Consider the following 15,988-nt stretch of genomic DNA (forward strand, 5'->3'; position numbering starts at 1 on the left):
CTTCATGGAAAGATCCACGTACACTACACCCCTATCCAACTCTTTACCCTCCTACTCCGCATGTACTACTAGTACACTTAACACCAGAGTTACTACGGATTATACTACGACAACTAGGGTCTTTCGGGACAATTCACCTTCGAGTTTAACAACGGGAAAGGCGAATGCATGCTGCCTCGTGGCTTCGAACCCCGGTCGGGTCTTAGGTGGAAAAGTGGAGCCCATGGGACATCACGCCAAGAACCTTCCTAGCTTTGGTTGATGCTCGCGTGCCTCCGTTTCCCAGCACTTGAATCGAATCGGTTACCCAAGGACTTGCTTCGTACGACGCGTCCGAGAGTCAGGACGGATAAGGGGGGAAAATGCCGGCAATTACGGGAGGTGCAGTGCGCCTCAATTGCGCTCACTTTTCAACACTCGATTTGCGTCACGCAGGGCAACCTGCAGCCCCTTTCCAATTAGTACTACGGAGTAGTAGTGTAGTTTAATCGGGGGCATTGCGGGGGTTGCCACCGGAATACTCTCTTCTTCTTCTCGTCCTGTAAACTACGGAGTATCACCGCTTACCTGCAATCTTGCGGAATGTCCTCAGGTTATATACATATCAATGCCACCGAGAGATGCATAAAAAAATGCATTCATGAATTTTTTTGGGTTCCCCACTATTGCGCTCGCCTGTCGATGTGTGTATGCATATATACATACACCAAAGCCGATATACATAGGTATATCTTATGCTGTGGTATTTGGGTAAAAATCCTTCGTCTGCCGTCCCGGGCAGCAACATCTTCAGTCATGCACTACTTCAGACGCAAAGCCACTTGCGGTGAAAACACTGCCGCGTCCATTTCCTCCTGGATTTTGTTGAGTCGTTGGCGCTGATGCCTTCGCTCCCTAATAACTTCGTCCCATTTTCGCAGGAAATTATCTTGGCCTGTCCATAACAGGTCAGCATTTCAAAACATGAACGATGTAGGGCCGTTAAATACTGACTCGGCGAGTTCTCAAACTCGATTTCAAACGTCTTATACGAGTCATACTCTGACCCGATATCGACCTCGACGACTCTGCCGTGAATATCAAGCCCTGCTGACTCGGGACCTTGCTTCGGTTCCAGGTGAGCTGCTGCCTGTCAGTGACAACCCTCTTTTGGGGAAAGAGCCAACAAATAAAGTTGATCGGAAAAAAAATATCCCACCTTTGACTGATGGCCACCGCGATCCCTTCCTTGAAAACGGCGTTGGCCCTTTTCTGGGCTTCAATTTGACCGAGGTTTGGCCCTCCACTTTGATCTCGAGGTCATCCGTGACTATCTCCGCGTTAGTGGCTGATTCATGGTCCGTTCTGTGAACCGAAACGTACTGAAACAGGTGACGTATTCCCCCGTACGTCCCAGATACAACATTAACCTTGAAGAGCTCGCCACGAGCCGTTCCCGCAGCGGCCCCGACAGCGTCGTGCCGGCTGTGACGAACGACGCCACATCGGACTGGGCGGTCCTCCGTCCTTCTACCTCATGCCAAATTTGTAGCCGCGCACTTGAGTATTGGGTGCTCGACCGGCTGTTTGCTTTGCTGAGCGTCACCATGCGTACACTGCCAATGTCTAGCACCACCTTTTCGCCTGTGAGCGTCTCCTGGAAGTCGAACAGGTCTACTGGTCGGTCAGAAATCCGAGCCGCTAGAGTCAAGGCTATGGGCTGCTGTTACCTTTCAAACTCGAGAACTGATAGATGCCGCTCGGTCTGCAGTTTCCCTGTGAAGCCTGCATGTACCCACTGCCCTTGTCGCTTTCCTTATCGCGGATGTAGACGACGTAGGGTAGTCGCTGATCGTATGCGTAGGCTGGGACGAGTTGCGCATTGTTCGCTTTCACTGCGCGACACGTCAGTCTGGGCGCGGCAGGGGGGAACGGTGTCGGGTGGAGGACATACTCCAGTAGGTCTCCGACTCTCGATCAACCTTGCAGTAGAACCGGAGATCGTTGGTGAGTGTATTTCGAAACACCTTCAGAACCCCGTCCCGGAAGGCCGGCGAGGTGAGGGTCTGGGCGCTTTTCACGGGGCTGCGCGAATACGTCAGTGCTTTTCAATCAACATCCGGTTCCGAGGGATGGCTTTACCCGTCAAACAGTAAAATCTCCCCTGGAAGAACGTTATCTCGTCCCGTACTTGCCCCGTCGCTTATCGTTGTGTGGGCTTGATGATACACGACCACAGGGGTCACCGTGTCGTATTCGGCGGAGGATGGATTCACGCAAGTCAATTGCGGCGGGACGAAGGACGGCGACGACGCCGACACGGGGACGTAGAGCGGGCGGCAGGAGGACTCATTCCAAATTCCTTGACCATTCCGAACTTCCTTATCAGGCGAGGCCGGGAGAGGGGTCGAATGAGCGGAAATTGGGTCGGAAGCTTGCTGTGGCGGTGTCACGGGCGTGGCGTGATCCAATAACGACGGAAGACCCGTCGTGGCCGTTGCCCTCTGTCTCTGGGATTGAAGATGGGCATTCGTCTGTGTCGTATAACTCGCGTAGTTGACCTTGGTCCAGTATTGCGGGGCGGCACCAGGGCTGGGGTAGTTGTGCGCAACCCAAGACGATTCCTCGTGAGGCGATGGTTGTTCATGACGGGTACCGGACATCCTTGGGGAGGTTGACAGACTACGCAGGCTCGCGGGGCTCGTCGGTAACCTCCGAACCACATCGGGATCGGTGAGAGTTTCGGCTGCCTGGACCCCGCCATCGGACTCTGTGTAGAGCGGCGCTGCGCTAAAGTAGTTGTCAATGCTGAGCTGCGCCATCATTCCCGCAACTTCATGCGTTGGGCTGGACCCGGAAATCGCAGTCCCGGCATATGCGGATTGAGTCGAGTATGCGCCGGAGGAGCGGGAGTACGAGCTGGCATTGGAGGGAGACCTTCCCCAGCTAGGGGCTGTTTCGGGAGGATCGTGCACGTGGAACTGCGGCGGCGGGATAGAAGCTGGAGAACCTGAGCCCGTAACACTTAGCGTGTAGAAACCGGCCGGTTGGGCGGCAGCGGGAGGAGGACGAGGAGGAGGAACCGGTGTCGAGGATGTCGAGGAGGGCACGCGACTCCCGGCGGGGGCCGGGTCTGAAATCCTCTCGATGCGGTAGCGGGTGCCGTCTGGGGCCACAAGGATGCTTCCATCGGCGAGTTGAGGAGTTGAATCAAAACTGGCCGGGTCGAAACCGCTTTTGAAAAGCTCAGAGAGAGGAACGGTAGCCTCGTCGCTGACAGGCGGAAGGCTGGGAGCCGGGGAACGACCCCGGGTTGGCATTATGGACGGCGCCGCGCAAGCCCCATCAGGTCAACCGGCCATGACGGTGTCGCGCTGGCATGAAGAGGGGTCTGTCGGACACGTCGCATGTGTATCTCTCCGTGCCGTTCGGCCTGGGCATGTATCTAAGGTACGTACGTAGGGTTGCTAGGACGCCGAACGGGGATTAAAAGAGCCAGAACAGGGCTCGGCAAACGAGGGAGGCATTGGTGCGCAGCTAAGTGGAGACAACCGCTGGCAAAACAACGCTAGCTGGCTGGGTCAGGTTAGTGCCTGCCCCGTGCTCTGCCTGCAGTCTACTGAGTACACTGGAGGTGCCCGGGGGGCTTGAGGCGGCGTGCATCCATCAATCACCCCCTCCTTTCCAAATTCCTCCACCTCCCTTGTTCATCTTCCAACTTCCTCCGATAATAGTGTAGTAGATGGATTAAAACCGCCCACATTCTTACTGCCTCGTCGACCCACCCGCAGGAATTACCGCGATTTCGAGCATCGAGAGGGGAGCGTGCCGCACACCAATCACCCCAGGCATTATCGCATCTCTCAGCTCCCTACTATCCTTCGCCGTGATGCCAAGTACAAGGCTAACTAAGAACAACGCAACCCGGAAGATCCGTCGGCGTTCCCGACAGAAGCGCGCTGAATTGAGCCGGCAGCGCTATTTAAGCTGCCCGGTTCGAGTTGCTGCCCAAAAAAAATGAACGCCAGCCTGGCGTTGTACATACATACATACGGAGGCGCCCGGCCAGTCAAAACGGCTGATTCCGACCTGGGCAGGCCGATAATTGTGTATCCCGCGGCATGCCGATAAAGTTGCATGTTCCGAGACACCTTACCTGAGCAGTACACCAAACAGCCCCAAGCCTTATCAAGCAGGGAAAGATTAACCCCGTTTGGGTTTGCCCACCGCTAGATAGCACACGATGTTTGGCAAAGCAACCCTCAACGTTGGTACACCCAACAAAACATTAACTTTCCTGGGCAATTTTAAAACCCATCCAGTCGGCCCTCGGCGCGATGGTCCCTAAGAATGAAATAAACTCCAAGTGGGGAGGCCCAGCGCGCCGCCGAGTGTCACTAATTTGCCAAACACCGTATAAAAACATCGCTTTGTATCATGCCCGCAAGTTGCCGTATCCCAACGCCCGTGCCCCCAGTTCGTCAAAGACAATTGCCTTACCAACCATTCCAAACTCTCAAGTCACCCAAGCTCCACCACCGACCATGCCCATCGGAGAAGAAACACCAGCTTCTCCTTGTCTCCCAACTTCTCCCCCAGAGTCCTTTTCCTTGAATTAAACCTTCTTCTTCCTTCCGCCGCCCCTCTTCTTCTTCGTTCCAGCAGCCGCATCACCGCCGCCCATCTCATCATCGGTCTCGCTATTTTCCGCCTTCACCCTCCCACCCTGACCCTGGCTGCCTCCCTTGCCTCCCTTCTCCTCCCCTTCCACCTTCCCAACAATATCCCGCAAGAAGTCCCACTGATCGTCCCCCTCCACGACCTGCTTCAGCATCTGCGCCGACACCCGCTTCGAGTTGCGCTGCCTCGCTACCTCGGCGCTCTTGGTCACCAGGGCCACCATAAACAACTCCAGCGCCTTGCCCACCGCGATGGGCGTCTGCTGGGCGACCTTCCCAACCTCCTCGTCCGCCTGCATGATCCGCTTGATGCGTGCCGTCGGGAATTTCGTCTTGACCGTGATCGACTCGAAAGGTGAGGAGGTTGCTGCTGGCGCCGGAGCTGCCGACGGGCTCGAGGATCCGTTCCCCGCGGCATCGGACGCGGCCTGGGCGGTTACTGCGGCGGCTGCCGCGGCGGCGGCTGCTCTCCTCGGCGGCATCGCGTCAGCTTTGCCGGAGGAGGGGTGGTCCTGTGCCGATGCGGATTCGCGGTAATCGTTAAGTTGGCGCGCCTGGGCTTGGGGAGCGGCGACTTCGTGCGGTGCTTGGTGAGGTTGTTGCGGGGGTTGATACTGGAGACTACCGCGATACGGAGGTTGGTAGAACGGCGCCTGCTGTTGCGGCGGTGGGACCTGTGTTGCCGTGTAATGGCTGCCGGGTTGTGAGTACCCGGCGATGGGATAGCTAGCTGCACGAGGGGGGTAGTATTGGTGTTGTGCGATGGATGCGTGTCCTGCACCGACGCCAACTCCTGGGGGCGCTTGGCTGGCGGCTGGGTCGCTTGGATGAGGTGTTTGAGCGAACGTCTGCGCCAATGGCTGACTTTGGTATTGTTGACCTAGTCGGGGTTCTGGTTGAAATTGCTGCGATCGAGAGTCCGGGAAGTAAGCCCTGGAGGAAGTCTGCAGGTGGGAAAAGTTTGGCTGTGAATGTTGCGATAAAAGCTGCTGGGGTTCTGCAGGTTCCGCGGGCGGTGTGGGGCCCGAATAGAACAAAGACAGGTCGGGACTCTTTGGCGCATAAGTATCGTTGTCAGCAGACATGCTGTATAGCTCCAACTGGAGACAAAACCCAAAGTAAGGCTTTATAGTGTAGAGAAGGCGAGACCGTCTCCCGAGGCTGGTTTATGATAGGCCACCTTGGTCTTGGTGTTTCCTTATTCTGACCTTTGGGTGGGGCGCAGAGTCTGCTCGCACTGAACGATAACGAGGGTTGAAGCGGGGTGGTCGGAGTTTCAAGTAGTTATGCGGGTTAATAAGCTCGTAGCATGCTGTGGCTGGGTGACAAAAGGCGGCAGGGCAGTTCAAGCTTGGGGAGGGGCAAAGTTGTGGGGCAGTTGTGGGCATTAATGTGGGGCCAATTCAAGCAGGCAGAACTGCGACACTTGGCCTAGAGACGTGACGGAATGGAACAACAAACGGTGACAAGAGTGAATAAGGAACTCTGACGGACATCAGCAGCCATGTTTGGCCGGGAATGCAGGAAATCGTAGTTGAGCATTGATGGATTGACAGGTATTGGTTTGTTCGAGCATAGAAGAAGGCCCCCAATACACTGCCGTCTTTAGACGTCGGTTTCGTCAGCTTTGCTGCTGTGTCATGGCACAGCCTGAAAATAATCTGGCCCAATGTCGAACAACGGCAGCCCAACCTTAAATTTGCAGAAACGGAGACCCTTCTATGACACATGAACTCTGCTTACTTCTTGAAGGTCTGGATCCCTGAAGTCCAGTTTGCACCTCGTCTTTGAAAAGCTGAGACGATGCTCTAAGTGCAGGCAGCTAGACGCAAGAAAAGCTCCGCTTCATTCGTTGTGTAGGTGTACGTACTTGTTCAAATACCATTGGATAGCGGCTGTGGGGGCAAGGGCGGCGTATTACTGACAATTGTATTGTACATACATACGGTACCGACAATTAGACTCCGGGTGCTGCAACCCATTCCACATCGTACATACCTGCCTACCTAGGTACCTACCTACCTACCTACCGACCTTCAGCTACTTCGGGAAACTGAATCTAGGCGCGCTTGTTCTTCCAGTCCCAGCTACTTCCCGCCTTGCATGGCGGAAAGATGGCGCAAGTGGAAGGAAAGTTTGTCTCCCACCTGCCTTGCCTTACGCTTCTGCCTCAAAAGCTCCGGGTCCCTCTTTTCCAAGGACCCATCACTCTAATTCACGATTGGCCCGAATCTTTTGTCATCGTGCATCACTGACACTAGCGGTCATCAACTCAAGGGTCGATTCGACGAGACGCCATGTATCTCTCAAAGCTCAGGCAATAAACACCCTCCCAGATTTCGATTTCCAGCCGGCAAAGACAATCTAATATGGGCCGCAGAGAAGACGGTGAGTTCTGCGTTCTCGTCATCTCCCATTGTGTACGGCAGAATCTTGCATTCTTCAACCCTGTTCGGAGACGATAACGGTCGTTATATCGCAAGAGAGCTGGTCACGGATACCACCGGGACAATGGACCTGAGCGTGATGTCCTGTTCTGGCTTAGCAGGGATCGCAAGGTCAAGGACGATAGAAACAATGCCTCCAATGGTAGCTCGTTTTAGCCCATCCCGCGCATAACTCAGCGCTAAGTCCTGGCCGAGAAACTCATCAACAAGCATTGTGCTGCTATCGTTGCCACCGCCAAGTCGTGGGAATAGTACTAAATAAGAGTTATTTAATCTAGCTGCACTTATGACGGGCACCGATCCGAAGATCAGCACTAGCAACCTCGACCGTATTCGCCAGCTTTGTTCCGAAATTCGGTGCTTTGAGACGCACGCGGTGCCCATTTCGGACGCTGGCTTCCACGGTCCAGGCCAGAAGCGTCTTCTCGCCTCTCTGGACAGTTACCAGCCCGGCACACCTCGCACACCTCGCACTTGCCGCGACCAAGTTGCCGCAAGCCAAGCCTGCACTCACCCCCTTCCTCGCTTCTCTTACGAGCCAGTGGCTCTCGGTGACCACGCGAAACGCCTTTGCACTGATGTAAGCCCGGAAACTAGCTCCGCCAGACAGACAGCTGTGGAACGACAAGCCGGTATACAAGGATAGTCCCCTTAAAGTGTGGAGGATGCTCGCGGCCATAGTTCTGCGACAAGTTCTGTCACAGGGAAGACATATCAGAGGGTGCTTAGCTAACGCCTCCACATAGGACCGCGAAAGGAGGTTGAGGAGATTCTACAGGAGATAGTATGGCCAACGTGTCTTTAAGTTTGGATTCGACACTACGAATGCTCAGAAATGGCTGCTTGGATTTTTAAGCATCTATATCGTGTTGTTAGGCTTCTTGGAGTTACTTCGAAAGTCCATATAGTGTATATCCCAGGTATGTAACAGTATGTATGTACAATACGTATCCGTAAGATGTATCCGCCGTTCGTTCACGACCCAATTAGGCATAGTTGATGAAACGTACGCCCCACTTAACTATCCGTACACATCCTGAGTGGCGAAAGGGGCGTTGGACGAGTTGCGGAGAACTCCGTAACGTAATTAACTACATAGGAACTGTGTACGGAGTTTTTTGAGCACGAAGGCATCCTTGTAGTTCTGGAACGCAGTGTTGCAAACCACAACCCAACTCCCTCAGAGGGTCCAAATCGGTGTCAGAGCCACCCACCATCGCATCGCGTGACGCTTGAGCAATCACCTTCAAACTATCACCTAGTATTCATCTAAAGGCAAGCCCCCTGGTTTTTCTTTGTCCTATATCCCTGCCTGTGATGATCCCAGTGAGCAATATCAATCCGCTGGAGACCGGAACATGGCGTCGGCGAAACCGAGCTCCGGCTCTGGGGTCTCCGTCGCTCAATTGTCGATGATGGCAAAAGTAACTTGATCTAATCTGAAAGGCGCCTGCCTACGATACTGACGTTTAGAATCCAATTTTTGTAAGATACTCTGTCTAACGTCGGTTCTAGTCGCCAGTCTGGTACGCCGGCCGTTGAGGGTACCGGAAACAAATTCCCAGAAGCAACGGGCCAAGCATGAATGCCCCCCCAACCTCTGCGTTGGCCCTCACGGTAGTCTTGGAGAGTTTGTACCGGAAATTCATATTTCGGCGTGACTGCCTCTACCGTGTCATACGTGATGACAATCCGCTTCCTCAGTTGGACCTTTCTTAGCACTGAATACGATGGAGCAGCTCGACGAGACTAATTCGGATACGTCTCCGAGATCTGGCTGCCAGTGTATCGCAGTCCCATTACGACGTTGTTCCTTCACATCAAGAGTACGTTCACGAAGGCGTACCACACGCACTGGACAACGAAGCCGTGGATTGGCGGTGCTTTCCGCTGAAAGCCGCCTTTCCCCCAGCGGTCTGAGATGCTGGCGGTCGATCAACACGGCAGGCAGCTTTACTTTCTTTAAACGGTCAGCCGGCGACAACAGCACACATTCAAGGAATCACAGCCAACACTCGCAGTGAAACGGAAGTACTCGCAAAGCTCGCCAGACCGTCCCGGAAAAAGCTCAGGTGCTAGCTAGCTAATTGAAGCGCTACAAGCCCGGAAAACGATGCAGTCTAGGTGTCATAGTATGACACCGGCCAGCCCGAGGTCCAGCTTGCCCTGCCTTTGTGCACGAATAGGTGGGCAGACAAGTTCACTCTCTTCAGGTTGGCATCTGCCAGAATCGATCTCCCGACTTATTTTGGAGCAAGGTGTCGCTTGCACGATGGGCACAGTGTCTCTGTGTACCCCAACGGAATCCGACTCAGACGAGCGGTTGGTGATTGCTGAGCATTACAGATATCTAGATGCATCTTGCAGTTCATCTCATCTCCCGGGTGCTCGCCATTATCTTCCACCAGCTCCTCCTTCTTCTTCTTCTGCTGCTGCCCCGTCTCGCTTCACTGGTTCCTCGCCACCTTTAGGATCCTCTCCTCCATCTGTTCAAACGCCCCCAGCACCTTCCCGTACTTCTCAAACACGCCCTCCTGGTATCCATCAGCGACCTTCTTGATGGCGCCCTCCTCCTTCCACCTCTTCCCGATCAGGTCGTCAAAGGTCTCACCCTCGGCGCGCTCAAAGGCCCAGACGGCCTTGTAGGCGCCGCCAAGAGCGCAGGCGTTGCCTCCGACGTCGAGCTTGTACACGCCGTCGGCGCCGCCCAGGACGTCGCCGATGATGCGCGCGATGGCCGGGTTCAGGGAGCCGCCGCCGACGAGGTAGATACGGCGCGGCTGCGCCGGCAGCCGGGCGTCCGGGCTGTGCACGAGCTTCTGGCTGCGCAGGCGCATCGAGAGCGCCTGCGACTCGACAATGACGCGCGGGTCCGTCTCGGCGGGCCACGGCGCCGCCTCCTCCCGCAGGTCGCCGCCGTCGCGCGCGTCGCACGTGTACCGCCAGGTGCCGGCGCGGATGTTGGGGACGATCTCGGGGAGGTAAAAGTACAGGCCCAGCTTGGCGCGGTCCGAGGGCGACTTGACATCGAGCGGCGGGGTGGCCAGGGCGTGCTTGTTGAAGGTCGCCCACGTGTCCTTCCCTTCCTCCTCCTCCTCCTTCTCCTCCCCCGGGGCGGGCTTCGGTAGGGCGTCGCGCACCTTCTCGCGGGCTAGCCCGCCGTTCTTGTAGCAGAGCATGAACATGTACTGGCCGGGCGTGGTCGGGTGGTTGAAGAAGTGGTAGCTCGGGTCCGGCTTGTAGACGGGAGTGCTCATGAGGAAGGTGGTGCTGGTGCCAAGGCTGACGATGGCGTCCAGCGGCCGGAGCGGGAGCGCCAGGATGGTCGCCGGGTTGTCACCCGTGAAGGGCGCGACCTCGCAGTTGGGGCTGAAGCCGTACTTGGAGGTGAAGTAGCCGCTGATGCGGCCCATGCTGCCGCCGCCGTCCAGGCGGACCTCGCCCAGCTTGCTGCGCAGCTCGGCCACGCCATCGGCGCCGGCTGTTAGTTCGAGGAGCGGCTCGCTCCAGTTGTTGGCCGCGATGTCCCAGAGGTTCATGCCGCAGGCGTCGCTGATATCCATGGGCGCGACGGCGCCGAGGAAGAGCGAGGCGAGGAATGAGGAGACGAGGGAGATGCGGGACGTGTTGGCGTACATGTCAGGGAGCTTTTTACGGAGGCGCAGTATTTGAGTGCCGGTGAAGCGCTGCCCGCGAGGTTTTTGTCAGCTGTCTCGTTTCTCGCTCTTCCCCACCCCACCCCCCTCTTCGCCTTCTTTGCATGACTGGTTTCTGTCGGTGTTAACTCACATGATGCGCAGCACTCCCCGTAACCTCAGCCAACCTCTGTGCTGACCCCAGCCTGGCATCGAACTGGTCACACTCCTGCTGCGTGCTGTGGTCCTGCCAGTTGGGGGCGTACGGGTGCGAGAAGGCATCCTGTAGCTGATCCACCAGCGGCTTGTCCGGCTTCAGACCGCCGAGGAGGGCGTCGGCCTGGCGGCTCCAGTAGACGCTGCCGTGCTGCTGGCAAGAGCCGCTGATTCCCCGGATCCGGTTCAAGGGCGTCTTCTTCTCCTGTAGGCGCTGCAGGACCAGGTCGAGGGACTCGAGCCACATGGCCACGGGGGCAAACACCTCCCCCTCATCTTCGTTGAGAAGCACGCCCTTCTTGATCTTGTACTTGGCTCCAAAGTCCTGGTCGAAGTCGACTTTCGCGTCCGAGACGACAGTGAGGTCGGACTGGACAACGATGGCTGCAAGTAAGGGCCGGTGTCAGCAATGTGTCTAGTCTCGTTCCGAGGGTTTCGGTGTCGGTCCTTGTGAGGCGCACCCTTGAGCTGCTGGGTCGAAAGGTCGAGCCCCAGGTAGAGGGGTCCGTCACTCATTGTGATTATGTGCTTGGTTCGAGACGAAGATGAGTCGAGCTTCCTGTAGTTCTTATTGACTGGTTCAAAGTGCCTCCGGCGAGGTCGAGATGGTCAGTGATTCTACAACCCAGGATCACGACTTTTAGAAGAGGACGAATGTAAACGAGATAGTTGGTGGAAGCTCAGAAAGTGATCCCTCGCAAGATGCGGGTAAGCTGGGGCACCTCAATGCCCCTCTATTAACGGACGTGGGGCAAACCTTCGTCATTAACAAGACGATCAATCCAGGTACATACATACGAATTTAATGGTGGGGCAAAGGTAGCCCCACGCTTCAACACTCGAGCAGCCTCGTGCGGTGGCATTTAGCCTGATATCGAATTGGTGGTCTCGACCAATGCCGACTTGGCGTCTCGCAGAGAAGGTTCCAGTCCTGCGGGAGTTTGTAGGCGATAGGCGCGCTTCTGAAGACTTCTGCCTTGGATGTATGTACTCTGTACCACTAAGGTAGTGTACGTTAGTGTCGGGTAGCTTCACATTGTGCATTTTCCGGCCTCGCTCTCGGATCTTCTCTGGCTCCGGATTCGGACAGATTAATAAGGGGAGGAAAAAAAGGCCCTCGGTGTTTGACAAGTGGATGATTTGGAGGACCCCCGTTGTTTGCTTGGTGAGTTCAAGTTTCGATCGCGCGCGGGTCGAGCAATTCTGGTATGTACATACAAGATTGGTGGTTGTTGTGACGGTGCCTGGATTTCGAGGTACAGAGTACCTCAACGAAGTCCTTGATGTATTTCATAGGTCTGTGCCTAGAGAAAGTACGGATTACAGCATAGTTACAGTACATAGCAGGTTTTGTAGGTACATACGATTTGCAGCTTGTGGTGAACTGTGTCGCTTTAAGGTGAAGGCACCGTTGTACGGAGTAATTTGTACCGAGTATTTCTTCCCTGGTCCTTGCTCGAAGCCGTGGGCGACCCTAACCCAGGTCTTAGTCCCTGCAGGCGCCTGGACCCTTGCCTATTCTTGCTGCCGCGCAATGACGGATGCCCGAGTCAGAAGACTTTGCCAGCTTGCAGGTGCAGTTGCGGCTGCAGCACCTTATTACAGGCCTTCTCCTGTGGTCAGGGGCGCCCGCATCCACCGCCAACAAACGACACAGAGGATTTGACCCAACATTCGGACGGAAACCCAACCGACCGAAAAAGAACAACGAAAGCGCGTACCCTCCCACGACTTATCGCTTCTTTCAGCGACAGCGCCATGGACACGCCGAGACCCCGGGCAACAAACTGAGAAAAGCATGCGCGCACCAGCAGATTGCCTAAAGACATTCGCGCCGGCGTTAGTGCTGCTGGGACTCCACGCGCTCGGCGTTCATGGCTCCAGAGCGGGCTCCGAAACGGCCGCGACAGCCGCTCCGGCTGCCACAGACGAGGTGTGCGAGTCAAGAACCATCAACTACATCACCCACTCGCTGCCGCAGCAGTGTTTGCGCACATCTTGGACAAGCCCCTCCCCGGCCGCCACCGACGAATCGACGAGCCATGCTACCATTACGGCCACCGCCACGGCGGTCGGCGAAAGCCCCGCCACAGACCCGGATCATGGCACCGCGCAGGGCCAGGCCCAAGACACCCAGGAGGAGCTGGCGGCCAGCTCTTTCATGTCGTTCGAGGAGTGGAAGGAGATGATGTTGCGCAAGTCGGGACAGGATCCCGCCAACATCAGGTCGCACAGGCAGCGCGAGCACAGGGAGCGAGACCCCAGCATGCAGAGCGGTGATGTCTACAGTTTTGGGGAGGAGGGCGAGATCTCGCTCGAATTCGATGCCCTCGCCGAGAAGGTGTCGGAGATCGCATCGTCCACGGACAAGGCCACGCCCAAGGCCAAGGAGGTGGTGAAGGAAGAACAGGTTCTCTACGACGACGGGAAGACGCAGTACTACCGGAGCAAGGATGCCGGCAAAACCTGCAAGGAGAGGTTTTCGTACTCGTCCTTCGACGCCGGCGCGACCGTCCTTAAGACGAGCCCGGGTGCGAAGAATGCCAAAGCCATCCTGGTCGAAAACAAGGACTCGTACATGCTCTTGGAGTGCCGCGCCAAGAACAAGTTCGTCATTGTCGAGCTCAGCGACGACATTCTCGTCGACACCGTCGTCCTGGCCAACTTTGAGTTCTTCTCCAGCATGATCCGCAAGTTCAGGGTCAGCGTCAGTGATCGCTACCCCGTGAAGATGGACAAGTGGGTGGAGCTGGGCACATTCGAGGCTCGCAACTCGCGAGACATGCAAGCATTCTTGATCGAGCATCCTCAGATCTACACCAAGTACATCCGCATCGAGTTTCTGAGCCACTGGGGCAACGAGTTCTACTGCCCAATATCATTACTTCGTGTCCACGGCACGCGCATGTTGGATACTTGGAAAGAGCCGAGCCATGACGACGAACCCGAGCAAATCGAGCCACCTCCGGGATCAACTGCAGAGACCCAGCAAGTGCAGAAGCCAGCGGGCAGCGACAACACGTCGTCGGTGGCTGACGAGGAGAAGGCCGCGCCTCGAACCCCTTCCACGGAGACGGGTCTTACCCCTTGGTCCCCCCTCTTTCAAGGCAACTTCTCTCTCCAAGTCTGCGAGTTGCCGTCGCCGACAGCCGCCGAACCCACACCAATCGACTCTGGGTTGAATGGCCTTCCGAAGGAACCCGCCGCTGCGTCCGACTCAGCGACCCCGCGTCCATCAGCTGCGCGAACCGTCGATGAGCGGATCCAGGCGAGCAATTCCTCGCCGGCCGAGCCCGTTGGTTCTGCGGAGGCGTCCGCTTCCCACAGGCAGTCGGCAGGCAGTGCTTCTTCCGGGGTTTATTCGACACCATCGCAAGCCAGCAATAACGGCACAGTGAGTAGCACGGGCCAAAGACAATCCGACAGCAGAACGAACGCTACGGATAACACCTCATCTGCCACCCCGACCACCCCACGCAATAAGACCAGTTCCGCCTCTTCGGCATCCGCCTCTCCGACCGTGCAAGAATCCTTCTTCAAAGCCATCACGAAGCGCCTCCAACTCCTCGAGTCTAATACCTCCCTCTCACTGCAATACATCGAAGAGCAGTCACGCTTCCTGCAGGAAGTTCTACTCAAGATGGAACGTAAGCAGATAACACGGGTCGACTCCTTCCTCGATACTCTCAACAAGACTGTGCTCTCTGAACTACACAACGTGCGCACCCAATACGACCAGATATGGCAGAGCACCGTGCTGGCTCTCGAGACCCAGCGCGAGCAATCACAGCGAGAAATTGTCGCCCTCACCTCGCGCCTAAACGTCCTCGCCGACGAGGTCGTGTTCCAGAAGCGCATGGCCATTCTACAGAGCGTCCTCCTCCTCTCCTGCCTCGTTCTCGTCATCTTCAGCAGCCGCGGTGGTCTCGCCGCCCTGGACAGCGCGCCCTTCCCCCCGCCCTGGGCGTCAAGCCCGACCGGCTACCGCCGCTACGGCCACGCCCACTCCGACTCGTTCTCAGGCATGTCCATGCCGGGATCGCCGCCCCTGCAAGGCCAACAAACCGGCGGAGCAGCCGCCGCCGCCGCCGCCGCCGCCGCCACACCTACCACCTCGGCCTTTCAGCGCCAAACCTACCCAACCACAACCTCCTACAAGGACAAGTCCCTCCCGCTGACCCCGCCATCCGAATACAGTAGAGAAAGCACTCCAGCGACCCACCCCAACCGCAGCGCCCGGCCATCCTACTACTACTCCGGCAACCAGGAGGAAGGAGCAGAAGGAGAAGGCGAAGAAGGAGAAGAGGGAGATGAGGCTGGCGGCGAAGGCGGCACAGCGTCACGTCAGTTCCGACGCCACGTAACAACGCCAACAACAACGCCAGCAGCAGCAGCAGCAGCAGCAGCAGCAGCGGGACCATCCGCACAAGCAGCAGCGTCGACAGCGCAGGCGCAACAGACGCCGTCGTCAGGCGGAGAGGCCGAGGTCGCCTCCATCAGATCCGACCCCGGCCTGCTGCAGCGAGATGATGCTGCCTCTTCCATATCGAAAGGGAAAGAGCAACAAGGTGATGATGATGATGATGATGATGAGGGGGAGGAGGAGGAGGAGGAGGAGGAGAAAGGAGGGTGTCGAGTGAGTCCCGCGCTTTTGAGGGCGCGCTCCGCATCGTCACACTCCGCATCGTCACAGCCGAACGGCGGACTTAGGAAGCCATTGCCAGCGTTACCCGAAGATCCGAGTTGACCAGAGCAGCTCAGCATATAGATGTAATGAGCATTATGAGAAAGGCGTGTTAATGCATCCAACGCCCTAACTTGCAGTCCCATTCCCTGTGCCTCGGGTTTCCCATTCTTCCACGATTGAACAGAGCTCTAGGTCCCAAAGCACTACGGTATCATGACCAAAGGGGAGCACCATGCAAGTAACAGGTGAACTATTGTGCTAGCTGAAAGGTTATGCTAACTAAGAGGCCAAAAGCTAGGTGTTTCCGGAATACCTAATAATGCAGGACGGCAGTACGGACCATCC

General features: G+C 56.6%; 5 protein-coding genes across 5 annotated transcripts; 2 read left to right on the forward strand and 3 right to left on the reverse strand.

Moving 5' to 3' along the window:
- Nucleotides 1–986: 986 nt before the first annotated feature.
- MYCTH_2305210 (uncharacterized protein) lies at nucleotides 987–3,521 on the reverse strand. Its single transcript, XM_003663314.1, has 5 exons — nucleotides 2,122–3,521; nucleotides 1,934–2,064; nucleotides 1,710–1,874; nucleotides 1,199–1,653; nucleotides 987–1,122 (listed from the first exon to the last, which is right to left on the reverse strand). The coding sequence occupies exons 1-4, from the start codon at nucleotides 3,297–3,299 to the stop codon at nucleotides 1,310–1,312; spliced, it is 1,818 nt and encodes a 605-aa protein (XP_003663362.1). The 5' UTR covers nucleotides 3,300–3,521; the 3' UTR covers nucleotides 987–1,122; nucleotides 1,199–1,309.
- An 835-nt stretch (nucleotides 3,522–4,356) lies between these two features.
- MYCTH_2305213 (uncharacterized protein) lies at nucleotides 4,357–5,920 on the reverse strand. The gene has a single exon (XM_003663315.1). It carries the CDS (start codon nucleotides 5,741–5,743, stop codon nucleotides 4,595–4,597), a length of 1,149 nt encoding a protein of 382 aa, XP_003663363.1. The 5' UTR covers nucleotides 5,744–5,920; the 3' UTR covers nucleotides 4,357–4,594.
- A 1,471-nt stretch (nucleotides 5,921–7,391) lies between these two features.
- Nucleotides 7,392–7,890, forward strand: MYCTH_2127147 (uncharacterized protein; the record flags this gene model as incomplete). Its single annotated transcript, XM_003663316.1, has 2 exons — nucleotides 7,392–7,685; nucleotides 7,852–7,890. The coding sequence occupies 2 exons, from the start codon at nucleotides 7,392–7,394 to the stop codon at nucleotides 7,888–7,890; spliced, it is 333 nt and encodes a 110-aa protein (XP_003663364.1).
- A 1,522-nt stretch (nucleotides 7,891–9,412) lies between these two features.
- MYCTH_67060 (xylulose kinase-like protein) lies at nucleotides 9,413–11,472 on the reverse strand (the record flags this gene model as incomplete). The annotated part of the gene is made up of 3 exons (XM_003663317.1): nucleotides 9,413–10,791; nucleotides 10,895–11,340; nucleotides 11,418–11,472. The coding sequence occupies 3 exons, from the start codon at nucleotides 11,470–11,472 to the stop codon at nucleotides 9,553–9,555; spliced, it is 1,740 nt and encodes a 579-aa protein (XP_003663365.1). The 3' UTR covers nucleotides 9,413–9,552.
- A 1,091-nt stretch (nucleotides 11,473–12,563) lies between these two features.
- On the forward strand, nucleotides 12,564–15,780 carry MYCTH_2305218 (uncharacterized protein). The gene has a single exon (XM_003663318.1). The coding sequence runs from the start codon at nucleotides 12,755–12,757 to the stop codon at nucleotides 15,701–15,703; it is 2,949 nt and encodes a 982-aa protein (XP_003663366.1). The 5' UTR covers nucleotides 12,564–12,754; the 3' UTR covers nucleotides 15,704–15,780.
- The last annotated feature ends 208 nt before the right edge of the window (nucleotides 15,781–15,988 follow it).

The sequence above is a fragment of the Thermothelomyces thermophilus genome, chromosome 3 (genome assembly GCF_000226095.1).
Source record: "Thermothelomyces thermophilus ATCC 42464 chromosome 3, complete sequence".
Classification (NCBI taxonomy): domain Eukaryota; kingdom Fungi; phylum Ascomycota; class Sordariomycetes; order Sordariales; family Chaetomiaceae; genus Thermothelomyces; species Thermothelomyces thermophilus.